Source organism: Oncorhynchus gorbuscha, linkage group LG02, assembly GCF_021184085.1.
Source record: "Oncorhynchus gorbuscha isolate QuinsamMale2020 ecotype Even-year linkage group LG02, OgorEven_v1.0, whole genome shotgun sequence".
Taxonomy (NCBI): domain Eukaryota; kingdom Metazoa; phylum Chordata; class Actinopteri; order Salmoniformes; family Salmonidae; genus Oncorhynchus; species Oncorhynchus gorbuscha.
The window spans coordinates 73,476,055-73,496,871 of record NC_060174.1 but is presented as its reverse complement, the minus strand read 5'-3'; the positions used below and the strand labels follow the sequence as shown (position 1 = coordinate 73,496,871).

General features: G+C 42.6%; 2 protein-coding genes across 3 annotated transcripts; both read right to left on the bottom strand.

Annotated features, from left to right (window-relative positions):
• Nucleotides 1–388: 388 nt before the first annotated feature.
• Nucleotides 389–10,669, bottom strand: LOC124009188 (ras-related protein Rab-4B-like). 2 transcript variants are annotated; one of them, XR_006834240.1, is made up of 9 exons: nucleotides 10,494–10,669; nucleotides 10,070–10,150; nucleotides 7,629–7,743; nucleotides 4,205–4,267; nucleotides 3,945–4,099; nucleotides 3,763–3,858; nucleotides 3,475–3,641; nucleotides 1,093–1,201; nucleotides 389–1,011 (listed from the first exon to the last, which is right to left on the bottom strand). XR_006834240.1 is itself a non-coding variant. In XM_046320754.1 (8 exons), the coding sequence occupies exons 1-7, from the start codon at nucleotides 10,513–10,515 to the stop codon at nucleotides 3,523–3,525; spliced, it is 651 nt and encodes a 216-aa protein (XP_046176710.1). In that variant the 5' UTR covers nucleotides 10,516–10,669; the 3' UTR covers nucleotides 389–1,201; nucleotides 3,475–3,522. The 2 variants fall into 2 exon arrangements, 1 of the variants encoding a protein (XP_046176710.1); XM_046320754.1 differs by having other exon boundaries at nucleotides 389–1,201.
• A 506-nt stretch (nucleotides 10,670–11,175) lies between these two features.
• LOC124009179 (reticulon-1-A-like) lies at nucleotides 11,176–20,783 on the bottom strand. Its single transcript, XM_046320745.1, has 7 exons — nucleotides 20,637–20,783; nucleotides 13,286–13,496; nucleotides 12,669–12,807; nucleotides 12,304–12,373; nucleotides 12,044–12,090; nucleotides 11,868–11,926; nucleotides 11,176–11,635 (listed from the first exon to the last, which is right to left on the bottom strand). The coding sequence occupies exons 1-7, from the start codon at nucleotides 20,647–20,649 to the stop codon at nucleotides 11,521–11,523; spliced, it is 654 nt and encodes a 217-aa protein (XP_046176701.1). The 5' UTR covers nucleotides 20,650–20,783; the 3' UTR covers nucleotides 11,176–11,520.
• Nucleotides 20,784–20,817: the final 34 nt, after the last annotated feature.

Below are 20,817 nucleotides of genomic sequence, written 5' to 3'. Positions count from 1 at the left end.
CGTTTGTCGGACTGCCAGATGGTGAAGCGTGGTTAATCACTCCAGAGAATGCGTTTCCACTGCTCCAGAGTCCAACAGCAGCGAGCTTTACACCACTCCAGCCGACGCCTGGCATTGTGATCTTAGGCTTGTGTGGCTGCACGGCTATGGAGAGCATGAAGCTCCCGACGAACAGTTTTTGTGCTGACGTTGCTTCCAGAGGCAGTTTGGAACTAGGTAGTGAGTGTTGCAACCCGAGGACAGATTCTTTTTACGCACTTCAACACTCGGTGGTCCCATTCTGTGAGCTTGTGTGGCCTAAAACTTTGCGGCTGAGCAGTTGTTGCCACTTCACAATAACAGTACTTACAAATGACCGGGGCAGCTGTAGCAGGGCAGAAATATGATGAATATGATGAACTGACTTGTTGGTATCCATCCTATGATGGTGTCAACTTGAAAGTCACTGAGCTCTTCAGTAAGGCCATTCTCTTGCTGATGTTTGCCTATGGAGATTGCATGGCGGTGTGCTCGACTTTATACACCTATGTCTGAAATAGCTGAATCTACTAATTTGAGGGGGTCCACATACTTTGTGTGTGTATGTATATGTGTATTAACGTTGTCAAAATTGTACTCACACAGTACTGTATGTGTACACTGTGACTACCATAGAAGTTCCCTGCTTTTTACAGTCTCATAAAACATTGTACACCAATGTCACAAATGTTATTTCCTTTTGATATATTCACAACATTTTTCAACACAACCAATAAATAGGCTAAACTTTTATAGAGATCGAACACAAATGTCTGGTGTTGTGTTCTCCTTACACCATGTCAGTCCCTTCACTGTCTACAAGCTTTGGCCCGACTTTCACCAGCTTTATATCAATAGAGTGAACAGTGAGAGGTGTATGAGCTGCTGTGGCTGTTGCTTCTGAATAAAGACATTGAAAACAAACATCCTGATGTGTGTCCATGGGCCTGGCTCTGATTGGTCAGGTCTCTCTGCTGATGTCACTTGTAGTCCCTGGCGATGCACAGCGGAGCAGTAGTCAGAGAGAGAAAGGCCTGGAGAAGAGTAGCTCAATGACTGGACCCAGATACTCACATCACAGTTCCTGATCCAGACGCTAACCCAGCCTTAAGTTCCACACAGGGTCTCTCCAGCAATTTTCCAGGAGCAGTGGTCAAAAGTCACAGGGCAGTCCTCTAAAAGCCTGAGTGTGCAGAGACGGTTAAAGGAAAGATGTTAAATCTCTCTCTGCCCGGTGTACAAGTTCAGCCCAGTTCGCTAAATACCAATAATTTAACCGATCTAGGGCCGACTGAAGAAGGAGCCAGAGATCAAGATAACCAGAAGAAGAAGAAACTTGACCATCCTCCCTCTGCTACTGGCTTTCATAAATTTTGCCATTACTCTCCTGAAGTTGTCAGTAATAGGCTACACGAGGAGTCAGCAAACCTTCTCATGTGGAATACCAATTTATTTGACCAATTCTACCGGCAGTTCATATGCACATTTTCGTAAAGCAGTTTAATTTAATTTATAACTTTTTCATATCTCAAAATCATTGTCATGTGGTTAATCAAAATTCTATCCAAATCTAAGTGAAAATGATAAACCTAAAGTTACTTCTACTGCCATCGCCAAATATGTAAAAATAGCCTATAAAGCTAACAAGGTAGAAAATATCCTGATAAAAATAAATATCCTATAAATCACATTGGCCACGCATTGCCTGTCTGCAACGAACTGTCCTTGCAACATTGTATAAAATATTCTGGGCTCTCACGAGTTTCCAGAGCCAGTGAGCTCGGGACAGACACAGCTGTAGGCTATTTAGCAAGGAAGAAGTAATCGGTATAACTATTTTATGATCAGAGAATTACATTTTTCCCTTTCACTCTGAGTGGTTATCGAAAGGGAGAGCACTGGAAATATTTTCAAATACATTGTTGGGAGAATGTCAAGAGTGTGCAAACTGTCATCAAGGCAAAGGGTGGCTACTTAAACAATTCTAAATATATTTGACATTCTTCTAACACTTTTTTTAATTACTACATGATTCCATGTTATTTCATAGTTTTCAGGTCTTCACTATTAATCTACAATGTAGAAAATAGTACAAATAAAGAAAAACCCTGGAATGAGTAGGTGTGTCCCAACTTTTGACTGGTGCTGTATGTAATGGGGAATTGATAGACACTAACAATCAAACGCAAAAACAAACAAAAAATCACAATGAAGTTATGAAACAATGAATATGCACAAATTGGATTTCTGGAGAGAGAAATGCATTGTGCAGCCACACTCCTCTTCTTTGACTGTGCCATCCCCGTGGTCGGCGCAATGGATTAGTTCACTGAGATGGCCGCGAATAAGACTGGTGTCTCGTGTGCCATCCAAAAAATAATAATAATCACACACACACACTAACGTTCAAAAGTTTGGGGTCACTTAGAAAATCAGATTTTTTTTGTCCATTAAAATGACATGAAATTGATCAGAAATATAGTGTAGACATTGTTAATGTTGTCATTGACTATTGTAGCTGTAAACTGCTAATTTTTAATGGAATATCTACATAGGTGTACAGAGGCCCATTATCAGCAACCATCCCTCCTGTGTTCCAATGGCACGTTGTGTTAGCTAATCCAAGTTTATCATTTTAAAAGGCTAATTGATCATTAGAAAACCCTTTTGCAAATATGTAAGCACAACTGAAAACTGTTTAAAGATGATTAAAGAAGCAATAAAACTGGCCTTCTTTAGACTAGTTAAGTATCTGGAGTATCAGCATTTGTGAGTTCGATTACAGGCTCAAAATGGCCAGAAACAAAGAACTTTCTTCAGAAACTCATCAGTCTATTCTTGTTCTGTGAAATGATGGCTATTTCATGCGAGAAATTGCCAAAAAACTGAAGTTCTCATACAACGCTGTGTACTACTCCCTTCAGAGGACAGCGCAAACTGGCTCTAACCAGAATAGAAAGAGGAGTGGGAGGCCCCAGTGCACAACTGAGCACGAGGACAAGTACATTAGAATGTCTAGTTTGAGAAACAGACGCCTCACAAGTCCTCAACTGGCAGCTTCATTAACTTCTCTAGGGTAGGGTGCAGCATTTGGAATTTTTGATGAAAAGCATGCCCAAACTGCCTTCTACTCAGGCCCAGAAGAAAGGATATGCATATAATGAGTATATTTGGATAGAAAACACACTAATGTTTCCAGAACAGTTCAAATAATGTCTGTGAGTATAACAGAACTGATTTGGCAGGCGAAAACCTGAGAAAATCCATTCAGGAAGTAGGATTTTTTTGTTGTTGTAGTTTTCGAAAGAAAATGTTGGTCGACCAACAGCCTATCGACCAGTCGAATAATTGGGGACAGCCCTAAAATTATCACACTAATAGATTATCAATTGAAGAAATACAAAACACTTGTAAGAAGCCATACTTATCAGTGTAGGTTTAATACAAGCTACTTACCTGGAGACATGGGATTTGTGTGTCTTAGAGCTGGGTTAGCATTAGCCTTTAACAGTTGCACTGATCTCTGCCCTGTTCTGAGCCAGCCTGTGGCGACTGGCGAAGCTGCCTCACCGTTGTGTCACCATACTGGATCCCTGAGCCCATCCGCTCTGGGTCTAACTCACCTACAGAGGAGACACATCGATGTATTAAACATGAGAAAACTCATCCAAAGATACAGTTAGCACTTCAGCGAATGTGGATGCCTATATATCACTAGTGCACTACATTGCTCTGCGTTATTACCTGACTCTATCTTGTTGATGATGGTGCGACCACATTTGAGGAAGGCCTCCTCCACATTTTCTCCGGTGAGGGCGCTCGTCTCCAGGAACATCACTTCTGTTTTTATAACAACATGGACTAATTAAGTAATCAATCTCCTTTATCTATAGTCACTACCATCACTCAGTATGCAGGGTCATTACCATTCTCCTGGGCAAAAATGGATGCCTCAAGGAAAGTGACCTCTCTGTCAGCTTCTAGGTCCTTCTTGTTCCCACAGAGGATAATGACGATGTTTGGACTGGCCAGTGTCCGAGCGTCTGTCAACCAGTTGGTCAGGGAATTGTAAGTTTCCCGACTTGGATACCCAGAGACACAGAAGTATATTCAAGTAAAATATTAAATGGGTCCACTGTCATCCAATATGGGGTTAATTTGGGATTAGTGTAAATCAGGGTCTTACCTGGTGATGTCATAAACCAGGAGAGCCCCTGCTGCCCCTCTGTAATAACTGCGAGTCACTGATCTGAGGTCAGGGGGAAACAAGAGTGTCAGACAGAGGAGCCGTCTCTTTCCAACATCATGATGTAGAACATAATGTAGCATCCACTAATACTTACGTCAAAGGGAAAAGTCGGAAACAACAACTCCATTACGCTGATCCTCAACACAGGGGCCCCACAAGGGTGCATGCTTAGCCCCCTCCTGTACTCCTTGTTCTCCCATGACTTGTGTGGCCACGCAGGCTTCCAACTCAATCGTCAAGTTTGCAGTCGACACAACAGTAGTAGGCCTGATTACCAATAATGACAAGAAAGGGAGGAGGTGAGGGCCCTGGTGGAGTGGTGCAAGGAAAATAACCTCTCCCTCAATGCCAACAAAGTAATGGAGCTGGTTGTGGACTTCAGGAGACAGCAGAGGGAGCACGCCCCCATCCACAGAGCCGCAGCGGAGAAGGTGGAAAGCTTCAAGTTCCTCGGCGTACACATCACTGACAATCTGAAATGGTCCACTCACACAGACAGTGTGGTGAAGGCGCCGCAACAGTGTATCTTCAACCTCAGGAGGAAGAATACATTTGGCTCTTAAGACCCTCAAACTTTTACAGATGCACCATTGAGAGCATCCTGTCGGGCTATTTCACCGCTCGGTATAGCAACTGCACCGCCCGCAACCGCAGGGATCTCCAGAGGGTGGTGCGGTCTGCCAAACGCATCACAGGGGGCACACTACCTGCCCCCCAGGACACCTACAATACCCGAAGTCACAGGAAGGCCAAAAAGATCATCAAAGAATACAACCACCCGAGCCACGGCCTGTTCAACCCACTATCATCCAGAAGGCAAGGTCAGTACAGGTGCATCAAAGCTGGAAGCGAGAGACTGAAAAACCTGATGGTTACTCTGGCAGAGCTCCTCTGTGGAGATGGGAGAACCTTCCAGAAGGACAACCATCCCTGCAGCACTCCACCAATCAGGCCTCTATGGTAGAGTGGCCAGACGGAAGTCACTCCTCAGTAAAAGGCACATGAGCTCTTTGGCCTGAATGCCAAGCATCACATCTGGAGGAAACCTGGCACCACCCCTGCCTTGAAGCATGGTGGTGGTAGCATCATGCTGTGGGGTTGTTTTTCAGCGGCAGGGACTGGGAGACTAGTCAGAATTGAGGCAAAGATGAACGGAGCAAAAAGAGATCCTGATGAAAAACTGCTCCAGAGCGCTCAGGACCTCCAGACTGGGGTGAAGGTTCACATTCCAAAAGGCCAACGACCCTAAGCACACAGCCAAGACAACGTAGGAGTGACTTTGGGATGTCCTTGAGTGGCCCGGCCAGAGCCCGGATTGGAACCAGATCGAACATCTCTGAATAGACCTTAAAATAGCTGTGCAGCAACGCTCCCCATCCAACCTGACAGAGCTTGAGAGGATCTGCAGAGAAGAATGGGAGAAACTCCCCAAATACAGGTGAACCAAGCTAGTAGCGTCATACCCAAGAAGACTCTAGGCTGTAATCGCTGCCAAAGGTGGTTCAACAAAGTACTGAGTAAAGGTTCTGAATACTTAAGTAAATGTGATATTTCTATTTTTATTTTTTAATAAATTAGCAAACATTTCTGGGGTATTGTGTGCAGATTGATGAGGGTAAAAAAGCAATTTAATCCATTTTAGAATAAGGCTGTAACGTAACAAAATGTGGAAAAAGTCAAGGGATCGGAATAATTTCTGAAAGCACTGTATATATATTCATTATACTCCGGAATTCGACATTGCTCGTCCTAATATAGAAATTAAATCCCTTTTACTTTTAGATGTGTGAATTAAAGCAGGAAGCACCAGTGACTCAATTAATTTTAAAAAGTGGTCAGATGAAGCAGATGCTAAACGACAGGCCTGATTTGCTAGCACAGACTGGAATATGTTCCGGGATTCCTTCGATTGCATTGAGGAGTACACCACATTAGTCATTGGCTTCATCAATAAGTGCATCGATGACGTTGTCCCCACAGTGACCGTACGTACATATCCTAACCAGAAACCATGGATTACAGGCAATATCCGCACTGAGCTAAAGGCTAGAGCTGCCGCTTTCAAGGAGCAGGACTCTAACCCGGAAGCTTATAAGAAATCCCGCTATGCCGTCCGACGAACCATCAAACAGGCAAATTGTCAATACAGGACTAAGATCGACTCGTACTACACCGGCTCCAACGCTCGTCGGATGTGGCAGGCTTGCAAACCATTACAGACTACAAAGGGATGCACAGCTGAGAACTGCCCAGTGACACGAGCCTACCAGAAGAGCTAAACTACTTCTATGCTTGCTTCGAGGCAAATAACACTGAAACATCCATGAGAGCACCAGCTGTTCCGGAAGACTGTGTGATCACGCTCTCCGTAGCCGATGTGAGTAAGACCTTTAAACAGGTCAACATTCACAGGGCCGCAGGGCCAGACAGATTACCAGGACGTGTACTGCGAGCATTCGCTGACCAACTGGCAGGTGTCTTCAATGACATTTTCAACCTCCCCTGGTCCGAGTCTGTAATACCAACATGTTTTAAGCAGACCACCATAGTCCCTGTGCCCAAGAACACTAAGGTAACCTGCCTAAATTACTACTGACCCGTAGCACTTCTGTAGCCATGGAGTGCTTTGAAAGGCTGGTCATGGCTCACATGAACACCATTATCCCAGAGACCCACTCCAACTTGCATACTGTCCTAACAGATCCACAGATGATGCAATTTATATTGCATTCCACACTGCCCTTTCCCACCTGGACAAAAAGTACACCTATGTGAGAATGCTATTCATTGACTACAGCTCAGCGTTCAACACCATAGTGCTCTCAAAGCTCATCAATAAGCTAAGGACCCTGGGACTAAACACCTCCCTCTGCAACTGGATCCTGGACTTTGACAGGCCGCCCCCAGATGGCCACATTGATCCTCAACACAGGGGCACCGACAAACTAACATGGTCCAAGCACACCAAGACCGTAGTGAAGAGGGCACGACAAAACCATTTCCCCCAGGAGACTGAAAAGATTTGGCATGGGTCCTCAGATCCTCAAAAGGTTCTACAGCTGCACCATCGAGAGCATCCTGAATGATTGTGTCACCGCCTGGTATGGCAACTGCTCGGCCTCTGACCGCAAGCCACTACAGAGGGTAGTGCGTACGGCCCAGTCCACCACTGGGGCAAAGCCTCCTGCCATCCAGGACCTCTATACCAGGCTGTATTATTTATTTTGGTTAGGGACTCATAAGTAAGCATGTCACTGTAAGGTTGTATTCGGCGCATGTGACTAATAACATTTGATTTGATCAAATGAACATCCTGCTGATATATCAGATAACAAGCATCCTGTTAATTAGAGCTACCTACCGGAATCGCTCCTGTCCAGCTGTGTCCCAGATCTGCAACTTGACCGTCTTGCCAGCGACCATTACCACCCGGGAGCCAAACTCCACCCCGATGGTATGGCTGGAGTCCTGCTTGACTACATGGGACAGAACAGACAACACAAAACAAAACAGACTCTGTTGCACATGGTGGTAGAGACGCTTTGCTGGCATATGTCATGTTGTCTCATAGAGCCTAATGTAAATGTAGAGTAAACATACCAAAAACTTGGTAGTGATACCAGTGAATATACCAATCAGTACCCTACTATAACATTCCAGTACCATAATAACACATTCCAGTACCATAACATTCCAGTACCATAACATTCCAGTACCATAATAATATATAATAATAATATATGCCATTTAGCAGACGCTTTTATCCAAAGCGACTTACAGTCATGTGTGCATACATTCTACGTATGGGTGGTCCCGGGGATCGAACCCACTACCCTGGCGTTACAAGCGCCATGCTCTACCAACTGAGCTACAGAAGGACCACATAATAACACATTACAGTACCATAATAACACATTACAGTACCATAATAACACATTACAGTACCCTACCATAATATTACAGTACCATAATATAACATTACAGTACTATAACATTACAGTACCATAATAACACATTACAGTACCATAATATAACATTACAGTACCATAATATAACAATACAGTACCCTACTATAACATTACAGTACCATAACACATTACAGTACCATAATAACACATTACAGTACCATAATAACACATTACAGTACCATAATAACACATTACAGTACCGTAATATAATAATAATATAATAATATATGCCATTTAGCAGACGCTTTTATCCAAAGCGACTTACAGTCATGTGTGCATACATTCTACGTATGGGTGGTCCCGGGGATCGAACCCACTACCCTGGCGTTACAAGCGCAATGCTCTACCAACTGAGCTACAGAACATAACATTACCCTACTATAACATTACCATAATATAACATTACAGTACCCTATTATAATATTACAGTACCATAATATAACACTATAGTACCATAACACATTACAGTACTATAATATAACATTACAGTACCCTACTATAACATTACAGTACCATAATAACACATTACAGTACTATAACATTACAGTAACATAATAACATTACAGTACCATAACATTACAGTACCATAATATAACAGCACAGTACCATAATAACACATTACAGTACTATAGCATTACAGTAACATAATAACATTACAGTACCATAACATTACAGTACCATAATATAACAGCACAGTACCATAATAACACATTACAGTACCATAACAATACAGTACCATAACAATACAGTACCATAACAATACAGTACCATAACAATACAGTACCATAACATTACAGTACCATAACAATACAGTACCATAACATTACAGTACCATAACAATACAGTACCATAACAATACAGTACCATAACATTACAGTACCCTACTATAACATTACAGTACCATAATATAAAATTACAGTACCCTACTATAAAATTACAGTACCATAATATAAAATTACAGTACCATAATATAAAATTACAGTACCCTATTTTTACATTAGAGTACCCTACTATAACATTACAGTACCTTACTATAACATTACAGTACCCTACTATAACATTACCATAGCATTACAGTGCCCTACTATAACATTACAGTGCCCTACTATAACATTACAGTGCCCTACTATAACATTACAGTACCTTAATATAACAATACCATAACATTAAATTATCATAACATTACAGTACCCTACTATAACATTACAGTATCATAACATTACAGTACCCTACTACAACATTATAGTACCCTACTATAACATTATGGTACCCTACTATAACATTACAGTACCCCACTATAACATTACAGTACCCCACTATAACATTACAGTGCCCTACTATAACATTATGGTACCCTACTATAACATTACAGTACCCCACTATAACGTTACCATAACATTACAGTCCCCTACTATAACATTACAGTGCCCTACTATAACATTACAGTGCCATACTATAACATTACAGTGCCACACTATAACATTATGGTACCCTACTATAACATTACAGTACCCTACTATAACATTATGGTACCCTACTATAACATTACAGTACCCCACTATAACATTACCATAACATTACAGTACCCCACTATAACATTACAGTACCCCACTATAACATTACAGTGCCCTACTATAACATTACAGTGCCATACTATAACATTACAGTGCCATACTATAACATTACAGTGCCATACTATAACATTACAGTGCCATAATATAACATTACAGTGCCATAATATAACATTACAGTGCCATCTCCATGAGGCCAGTGATCTTTAAGACGTGCATATACTGTTTCTGAAAGTTATCCATTTAATAACAATTTCACTTACACTTGTTTTCTATAAATTGATGGAGAAGACAGGATTTCCCTGATCCCGCACTTCCAATCACCAAGAATTTAAAAAGGAAATCTGGAAAAGAACGAAGGAGAAGAAATTATGATAACACATTTACTACATCACACGACTACAACAGACTGGCCACATGGAAGCAGCCAAGAGCAGAGACGTTGAAAGCCGCGATGTCTTTTTCTCACAAATCAAACAGAAGCAGTGGTTACGGTTACTGACGACCAGTGTTACAGATCTAGAGAACTAGCTAACTATCTTATAGACTGACAAGTAATGTAAGTAATGTTTACTAAGTTGCTAGCTATTGGCGGCTGTCTAGCCTACAAGCTTCATCTTGTTTCTTATCCCAGACAAAAGAACAACCCACATAGCATATAGTGACGCCAAATATAGCTTTGCTTACCATATGTTTCTGTCATTTCCATTGATGGATTCAAGGTCTTCGAGTGCTGAAATGTCAATAAATAACTTATTGGCGTTTCAAAAATTGCCACAAATCCCGTTTAATCAGAAGGATTCATCTACATAAATTGTTTTGCCATCCAAGACAGACGTACGTGATGACGACAATTGCGACGTTCTAGCTACGTACAATTATTTGTAGAAGACGGGGACGCTTCATGGACTGTAGGCTTTGTCGCTTGTTGCATGTTGGATCAATATTTTACTCTCAGTGAGATGATAACATGAATGTTATGTTTCTGATAATTATTTAGGCATACAATTGTAGAATTATTTAATTTGATGAATAATCAGTGTAATGTGTGTTTGTGTGTATGTCTGAAAGTGATATACTGAGATGTCAAAAAATATTAATCTATGGGAGCAGTTTCGAAAGGTTCAAACATGTACTCAACATTTATTCAACAATTTAAGCAAAAATCAAGAAAAAGGGAACAATGCAGTTTAATGACACTTTTCAGTAAGCTCCAATCATTGAATATGCACCCATTCACCCATTCTTACGCTTTGAGTGCACTTCCAAAGTAAATTATAAGGCATGTGGTCAGATGGCCAGTGTTCACCCTGTGTGGTCTTAAAATGGCAAGTGTTCTGTGGTATATACCCCCCCCCCACCCCCCCGCCTAAGGTGAACTAGTTGTCTTTTAGATTTGACTGAAAATTCCCTCCCATATAAACCTTGCATTTGTCTATAAACATCTTTAGTGTACCAACACCAAATACTGGATTTGAAATCTTGTTCCCATTCACAGACACCACAATGGGAAAATGGAAATATGAAACACCAGTAGCCTTCCAAAGAACACTCACACTCCCATGAGGTTCTTGTACCCCCTCCCGTCACACCCCCATGAGGTCCTTGTACCCCTCCCCCTTGTCAGAGTTTCCCAGCCCCTAATCCCAGGTGGTCTGATAAGATGTATGAATGACCCCCCTCTTTTCCCATAGATCCCCCTTTCTCTTTCTCATCACTTTGACTTTTGTTTGTGTTTTGGGGCCAGGGCTGGCACCGGGGTCAGAGTAGTGGTTGGAGCAGGTTTAGCCGCAGTAGAGGATCTCAGTGTACTGCACAACCTCTTAAACCTGCAAAGACAAAAATGAGAGTGTCAAAAGAGGGAAATCAGTTACTTTATACTGCATCCTAAATTACGAAAAATATGTATAATGTGTTGAGCATAGTTGCTGGGTTATTGTGACCTGAATGTTTTAAAGAACATAATATTAAATGTCCCTGTAGGGTTTAGTAAGGAAATTAGCCATATGAAAAATGAAAACAGTCATATCAGTCATTTTAACAGGCTTGTTCAGCACTTACAAGCTTTTGATTTTCCTCAGGAGGCCGTTGACCACTTTGCCAATCCTCTTCATCCGACCCTGTCACCGAAACACAAGTGCATATTAAACACAGTCCTTTGGCTGCTGCTGTGATGTGGATTACATTATAATTATCTACAAGCAGAGTCTGTGAACAGCAGGAGCTCTCTGCCTCACCTGCATTTGTTTGTAGAATAGAGGAAGAGAGAAAACACAGATGACACCTGCAGAAGAGATCAACAAACTATGTTACAGACATTATTTACATATAACTTTATGACAGATCAGAGGTGATGGCGGAAAGTGAAGTATGAATGAAACAGAGAGAGCAATGTAGCATGTTATGGTATTTAGAGCATAATCATGTATGAGGGTAGTGCTGTAGGACGGTGTGGTGTAAGATACTAAGATAGAGAGGTGGATCAGAATGGTCTCACCAACTATCACCAGGGTCAGTCCGTTGGTCATGATGCCCACATAGACCAACACGCACAGCAGCAGCACAAACTGACAACAGAAAAACATGTGTTTAGATTGTCATTGTTTGGAATAGGTAGAGATAGCATGTGAGTTTACGAAGCAATGTATGTTTTTTTGATGTATTGTATATATTGCATCTGTCCACTTGCTGATGTAAGCCCTCAGAATGACCAGTTATGTTGTCTGACTCAAGTGCTGGTGATTGTGTGACTTCAACCTCTAGCTTCTTCCCCAATCCCTACACATATTTTATAGTACATAATTACAGTAATACACAGAGGTTTTTTGCATTTTCAGAGGGACATTGACAGTGGCCCCTGACCTTGATGGAGTCCATGATGCTGCCGATGAAGAGCAGGCGTTTGATCTCTGTGATGGCGAAGGCAATCATCAGCACCACTTCCTCCACCACCAACACCGTCTCCTCATCTGTCAGAGAGCTGTCGTCTCCTATATAAGACCTGGTACCACACACACACACACACACACACACACACACACACACACACACACACACACACACACACACACACACACACACACACACACACACACACACACACACACACACACACACACACACACACACACACACACACACACATCCCTAGTTTAAGAAGCATTTTCTACCAACAGATGCACAGAGCCATACACAGATGGCTGTTTGTGTGTTTGTGTGTGTGTGTGTGTGTGTGTGTGTGTGTGTGTGTGTGTGTGTGTGTGTGTGTGTGTGTGTGTGTGTGTGTGTGTGTGTGTGTGTGTGTGTGTGTGTGTGTGTGTGTGTGTGTGTGTGTGTCTGTGTCTGTGTGTCTGTGTGTCTGTGTGTGTGCTTGAGTGCGTGCCTGCGTGTGTGCGTGTACACAGATGGCTGTTAGGGTGATATGATATGTCTCTCTATATATAAACTAGAGCATGGTAACTGCTGTAAAATGTACTCACTGGAAGGGGTGCACTCCTTCAGGGTTCTTACGTATCAGCTCTAGGAGTTTGTAATAGAGGCGTAGGGGGAAGGTGAGACACATGATGGCCATACACAGGTAGGACAGCACGGTGATGGCACTGAGCTGGAACAGGCTGGCCAGGCCTATCACCAGCCCTGTGAACACCAGCCCTGTCTTCCCCACGTCCCGCCAGTAGATCAGATCCACTACTGCAGAGAGACAGAGAGAGGATGGAGTTTGTATAGATCATTCATTCATCCATTAATTAATTAATTCATCCATTAGTAAGTGGTGGAGGACAACAAGTGGATGGAAGGGAGAGATAGATGAGTTGTACAGATGAATAAGTGTGGATGTCGGGGCTGGTACTCAGACTGATCTGGATGAGCGGTTTACAGATGTTGGAGCTTAATTTGAGCTAGTTTGCAACAGCAGGAAAATAATCTTGCAGCAACAGGAAATGTTAATTATTATGTGGATTATACTTAATGAACATTTTTTTGTAGGGGTTGAGGCATTTTTCGTTAGGGCAAATCAAGTCTGATATTTTAAAGTGGAAATTATAAACTTTAGAAGCCTTTTTAAACTTTGAATACACTACACGTTTGTATTTCCTGCTGTGCAGATACATTCTCAGCAACTAAAGAGTGCTCAAATTAAGATCATACAATTTTATGGAGAGCAATTGAGCTCATCTGATGTCTGGAAGGAAAAGTGACAGAGAAGTGCAGGAATGCAATGCAGGAAATGTCAAACTTGTAGTTTATTTGAGCTTTAAAAAGGCTTCTGAAGTTTGTAATTTCCACTTTGAAATTTCAGACTTGATTTTCCCTCACAGAAAATGTATCAACACCTACAAAAATGTCCATTAATTATAATCCACATAATAATTCACGTTTCCTAAGACTGCAGGATTCTTTTCCGGCTGTAGCAAACTGGTTCAAATTAAGATCCTACATTTGTAATATTGGAACTGTGGTGAATGCTGTGGTCAAACAAGGGATACGTGCAACAAGTCTTTGATAATTAAGTAACAAGTTACATCATTGGGCAGTGATACCATTGCCTCAGCCCTGACTGTTGGCAATACAAGTTTGAAATATGTCAATTACATTAGTTGAACACTGACAGTGTGGATTAAAAGAGGACAACAAGGGAGTTACAAAGGAGATATCCCCAGCACATTTTGTTAATAGCCATCTTAATTCATTGAGTGCCTTCTTGTATTATATTATATTATTTAGTTTGGCTCCTGGATGCTGATTGTCTGAAAGCTATGGCATATTTAAGCAATAAGGCCCGAGGGGGTGTGGTATTTGGCCAATATACATCGGCTAAGGACTGTTCTTATGCACGACACAGCGCGGAGTGCCTGTACACAGCCCTTAGCCGTGGTATATTAGCCATATACCATAAATCCCGATGTGCCCTATTGCTATTATAAACTGGTTACCAATGTAATTAGAGCAGTAAAAATAAATGTTTTGTCACCTGTGGTATACGGTCTGATATACCACAGCTTTCAGCCAATCATCCTTCAGGACTCGAACCACCCAGTTTATAACTATAACTATAAACTCGTTGGTTCGAGCCCTGAATGCTGATTAGTTGAAGACCGTAATATATTGGCCATGTACCAGACCTACTCGGGTCTTATTGCTTAAATATACCATTGGTATAACGCAAAACGCTTGTTTACTGTTCTAATTATGTTGGTAACCTGTTTATTTGAACAAATAAAACTCCATGAGATCAAATAGAATAGTAATTTAGCAATAATATAATTAAGCAATACGGCACCTCAGTGCTTTGTGGTATACAGTAGAGCCAATAAAGCACGACTATGGGCTGTATCCAAGCATTCCGCATTGCGTCGTGCGTAAGAACAGCCCTTAGCCGTAGTATACTGGCCATACTCCATACCCCCTCGGGCCTTATTGCTTAATTATATTCTGTTCTATTTGATGTCACTGAGTTTTTATTTTATCATATATTTCTCTATCATCATGATTCCTGCTTACAAGCAGAAACTCAAACAGGACTTACCAGTGATGCACACAATAAGCTACAGGACTATTTCGCTGGCGTAGACTGAAATATGTTCCGTGATTCATCCGAAGGCATTCAGGAGTTTACCACATCAGCCACCGGCTTCATTAATAAGTGCATCAACAAAGTCATCCCCACAGTGACAGTGCATACCATATCCAATCAGAACCCATGGATTCCGAGCAACATTTGTACTGAGCTAAAGGCTAGAGTTGCCTCTTTCAAGGACTAGGACACTGATCTGGACGCTTATAAGAAATCCCGCTTCACCCTCCGACGAACCATCAAACAGGCAAAGCATCAATACAGTACTAAGATCAAAACTTACTACACCAGCTGACGCTTGTCGGATGTGGCAGGGCTTGTAAACTATTACGAATTACAAATGGAAACACAGTCGCTAGCTTCCCAGTGATGCTAGCCTACCAGACAAGCTAAATGCCTTCTATACTTGCTTCGAGGCAAGCAACACTGAACCATGCATGAGATCACCAGGTGTTCCGGACGACTGTGTGATCTCTGTAGCCGATGTGAGTAAGTCCTGTAAATAGATTAACATTCACAAGACCGCAGGGCCAGATAGGTTACCAGGACGTGTACTCAGAGCATGCGTACCCAGCTGGCAAGTGTCTTCACTAACATTTTCAACCTCTCCCTGAACCAGTCTGTAATACCTACATGTTTCAAGCAGACCACCATAGTCTCTGTGCCCAAGAACGCCTAGCGTAGCACTCACATCTGTAGCCATGAAATTATTTGAAAGGCTGGTCATGGCTCACATCAACACTATCATCCCAAACACCCTGGAGTCACTCCAATTCGCAAACCACCCCAACACATCCGCAGATAACACAATATCTATTGCACTCCACACTGCCCTTTCCCACCTGGACAAGAGGAACACCTATGTGAGAATGCTGTTCATTGACTACAGCTCAGTGTTCAACACCATAATGCCCTCCAAGCTCATCACTAAGGTAAGGACCCTGGGACTAAACACCTCCCTCTGCAATTGGATCTTGGAGTTTCTGATGGCCCTCCCCCAGGTGGTGAGGTTAGGCAACAACACATCCGCCACGCTGACATGGGGGGCCCCTCAGGGGTGCGTTCTTAGTCCCATCCTGTACTCCCTGTTCACCCACGACTGTGTGGCTGCACACGACTCCAACACCATCATTATGTTTGCTAAGGACACAACGGTGGTAGGCCTGATCACCGACAACGATCAGACAGCCCCTCCCTCAATGTCAGCAAGACAAATATCTCTTGACTTTTCCCACATTTTCATACGATTTAGCCTTATTCTAAAATGGATGAAAGAAAACAATCCTCGGTAATCTACTAATTTATCTATATAAATATTCAAACCCTTTGTTATGAAACTCAAAATTGAGCTCAGGTGCATCCTGTTTCCATTGATCATCCTTGAGATGTTTCTACAACTTAATTGGAATCTGTCTATTTAAGGTCCAACAGTTGACTTTCAAAGGAATTGTCCGTAGAGCTCAGAAACAGGATTGTGCCAAGCTTGTAGAGTCATACCAAAGAAGACTTGTGGCAGGATTGTGTCGTGGCACAGATCTGGGGAAGGGTACCAAAGTATTTCTGCAGCATTGAAGGTCCCCAAGAACACAAGACTCTTCCTAGAGCTGTCCGGCCTACTAAACTGAGCAATCGGGTGAGAAGGGCCTTAGTCAGGGAGGTGACCAAGAACCCGATGGTCACTCTGACAGAGCTCTAGAGTTCCTCTGCGGAGATGGGAGAACCTTCCAGAAGGACAACCATCTCTTCAGCACTCCACCAATCAGGCCTTTACAGTAGAGTGGCCAGATAGAAGCCACTCCTCAGTAAAAGGCGCACGACAGTCCATATGGAGTTTGCCAAAAGGCACCTAAAGACGCTCAGACCATGACAACCAAGATTCTCTGGTCTGATGAAACCAAGATTGAACTATTTGGCCTGAATGCCAAGCATCATGTCTGGAAGTAAACCTGGCACCATCCCTACGGTGAAGCATGGTGGTGGCAGCATCATGCTGTGGGGATGGTTTTCAGCGGCAGGGACTGGGAGACAAGTCAGGATTGAGGAAAAGATGAACGGAGCAAAGTACAGAGAGATACTTGATGAAAACCTGCTCCAGAGCACTCAGGACCTCAGACTGGGAAGAAAGTTAATCTTCCAATAGGACAACAACCCTAAGCACACAGCCAAGACAATGCAGGAGCGGCTTCGGGACAAGTTTCTGAATGTCCTTGAGTGGCCCAGCCAGAGCCCGGACTTGAACCCAATCGAACATCTCTGGAGAGACCTGAAAATAGCTGTGCAGCGACGCTCCCCATCCAACCTGACAGAGCTTGAGAGGATTTGCAGAGAAGAATGGGAGAAACTCCCCAAATACAGGTTTGCCAAGCTTGTAGCGTCATACACAAAAAGACTCAAGGCTGTATTTGCTGCCAAAGGTGCTTCAGCAAAGTACTGAGTAAAAGGTCTGAATACTTATGTAAATGTGAATTTTGTTTTTTATAAATTAGCAAAGATTTCTAAAAACAGTTTTTGTTTTGCCATTATGAGGTATTGTGTGTAGATTGATGGGGGGGGGGAACTATTTAATCAATTTTAGAATAAGGCTGTAACCTAACAAAAAATGTCAAGGCGTCTGAATACTTTCTGAAGGCACTGTATGTACAAATCTACCTCAATTACCTTGTACCCCTGCAAGTTGACTCGGTACAGGTATTCTGTGTATATAGCCAAGTTATCGTTACTCGTTGTGTAAATCATTGCACTGTGAACTCCACTGTGTACTTTTGTGGGGCAAAAAACTATTTAGTCAGCCAACAATTGTGCAAGTTCGCCCACTTAAAAAGATGAGAGAGGCCTGTAATTTTCATCATAGGTACACTTCAACTATGACAGACAAATTTAGAAAAAGAATCCAGAAAAATCCCATTGTAGGATTTTTAATGAATTTATTTGCAAATTATGGTGGAAAATAAGTATTTGGTCAATAACAAAAGTTTATCTCAATACTTTGTTGGCAATGACAGAGGTCAAACGTTTTCTGTAAGTTTTCTGTAAGTCTTCACGAGGTTTTCACACACTGTTGCTGGTATTTTGGCCCATTCCTCCATGCAGAGCTCCTCTAGAGCACTCCTCTAGGACTTTCAACTCCCTCCAAAGATTTTCTATGGGGTTGAGATCTGGAGACTGGCTAGGCCACTCCAGGACCTTGAAATGCTTCTTATAAAGCCACTCCTTCATTCCCCCGGGCGGTGTGTTTGAGATCATTGTCATGCTGAAAGACCCAGCAACGTTTCATCTTCAATGCCCTTGCTGATGGAAGGAGGTTTTCACTCAAAATCTCACGATACATGGCCCCATTCATTCTTTCCTTTACACGGATCAGTCGCCTGGTCCCTTTGCAGAAAAACAGCCCCAAAGCATGATGTTTCCACGCCCATGCTTCACAGTAGGTATGGTGTTCTTTGGATGCAAACTCAGCATTCTTTGTCTTCCAAACACGACGAGTTGAGTTTTTACCAAAAAGTTATATTTTGGTTTCATCTGACCATATGACATTCTCCCAATCTTCTTCTGGATCATCCAAATGCTCTCTAGCAAACTTCAGATGGGCCTGGACATGTACTGGCAGGGGGACACGTCTGGCACTGCAGGATTTGAGTCCCTGGCGGCGTAGTGTGTTACTGATGGTAGGCTTTGTTACTTTGGTCCCAGCTCTCTGCAGGTCATTCACTAGGTCCCCCCGTGTGGTTCTGGGATTTTTGCTCACCGTTCTTGTGATCATTTTGACCCCACAGGGTGAGATCTTGCGTGGAGCCCCAGATCGAGGGAGATTATCAGTGGTCTTGTATGTCTTCCATTTCCTAATAATTGCTCCCACAGTTGATTTCTTCAAACCAAGCTGCTTCCCTATTGCAGATTCAGTCTTCCCAGCCTGGTGCAGGTCTACAATTTTGTTTTTGGTGTCCTTTGACAGCTCTTCGGTCTTGGCCATAGTGGAGTTTGGAGTGTGACTGTTTGAGGTTGTGGACAGGTGTCTTTTATACTGATAACAAGTTCAAACAGGTGCCAGTAATACAGGTAATGAGTGGAGGACAGAGGAGCCTCTTAAAGAAGAAGTTACAGGTCTGTGAGAGCCAGAAATCTTGCTTGTTTGTAGGTGACCAAATACTTATTTTCCACCATAATTTGCAAATAAATTCATTAAAAATCCTACAATGTGATTTTCTGGATTTTTTTTTCTCATTTTGTCTGTCATAGTTGAAGTGTACCTATGATGAAAATTACAGGCTTCTCATCTTTTTAAGTGGGATAACTTGCACAATTGGTGGCTGACTAAATACTTTTTTGCCCCACTGTATATGACGAATAAACAAACTTGAACTTGAACTTATGGCTTGTTTATTGTGTGTCTAATGCCTACAGTACCAGTAGCCTATATGCTTCTTGAATTAACAAACGTCAACAGGCGAGTTGAAGATATATGGTCTCCACTCCATATGCCACACGTGCACAACACATAGCTTACAGAGACATGTACTGTATTTATGGTTCTGTTCACAACACATGACCTCTTAGGGTAGCACACACACACACACACACACACACACACACACACACACACACACACACACACACACACACACACACACACACACACACACACACACACACACACACACACACACACACACACACACACACACACACACACACACACACAATGCATTAAGTAGATTGTGCAAACGCACAGCAGATCTGCAGTAATGCTGAAGAGTCCTTTCGGCAGCAGCTGAAACTCCCAATGAGCCCACTAACAAGTGTAAATTTAGAGGGGAAATGATCTGATTCAAACTAACATCCAGGCTCACAGATAGAGCCGAGTTCCCTCCTACACCCCAACCCTTAACCCTAAATACCCAGCAGCTGTGCCCATAATGATTCACCAACATGGCCAAAACAGATAAAATATTTGACAAGTAATCACTCCTCAAAGACAGATCAGGAGAAAGAGGCTTGCTAAGCACCATTCTGTCAGCAACTTGTTTTGTTTTTGTTGTCTATCCCTCTCTCCACTAACTGTAGGTCTCTTTGCCTAATATCAGTGACCTGATTAGAACTAATCTTCCTGCCCACCTGCCCATTAGTAGAGCCCCTGAGGTGGGCATGGGATCACAGAGGAGTCCTTCTCCCCTCTCACTGGTCCCACAGCCACCTGGTCACATCAGCCCATACACAGAGGCCACCTAAGGAAAAGTCACACATTTACACCGTCTTACCTTTGGTGGCCATTTCGGCAGCGGATCACTCTGCAAACCACCCCACTAGCTTACTCTGCTGCTCACTAATCTCCTAGACCCCCTGCACTCCTATGGCCCTCGCTAGGATCTTTTTTTGTCCTTACCATCCCTGTCAGCAGTACAGGGCCCGGCTGGCCTACTTTTATCCTGCCAATTGGAT

Bases quoted from the DNA above. Each gene is read 5' to 3' on its own strand.
- LOC124009188 (XM_046320754.1), bottom strand. From the start codon at position 10,515: ATGGAAATGACAGAAACATATG. The intron at 10,151-10,493 runs GTAAGCAAAGCT...GTTCTTTTCCAG, and splicing joins GGAAATGACAGAAACATATG to ATTTCCTTTTTAAATTCTTG. The intron at 4,100-4,204 runs GTAAGACCCTGA...TGGGTATCCAAG, and splicing joins CTGGTTTATGACATCACCAG to TCGGGAAACTTACAATTCCC.
- LOC124009179 (XM_046320745.1), bottom strand. The intron at 12,374-12,668 runs GTCAGGGGCCAC...TTCTGTTGTCAG, and splicing joins GCATCATGGACTCCATCAAG to TTTGTGCTGCTGCTGTGCGT. The intron at 11,636-11,867 runs GTAAGTGCTGAA...TTGTCTTTGCAG, and splicing joins CTGAGGAAAATCAAAAGCTT to GTTTAAGAGGTTGTGCAGTA.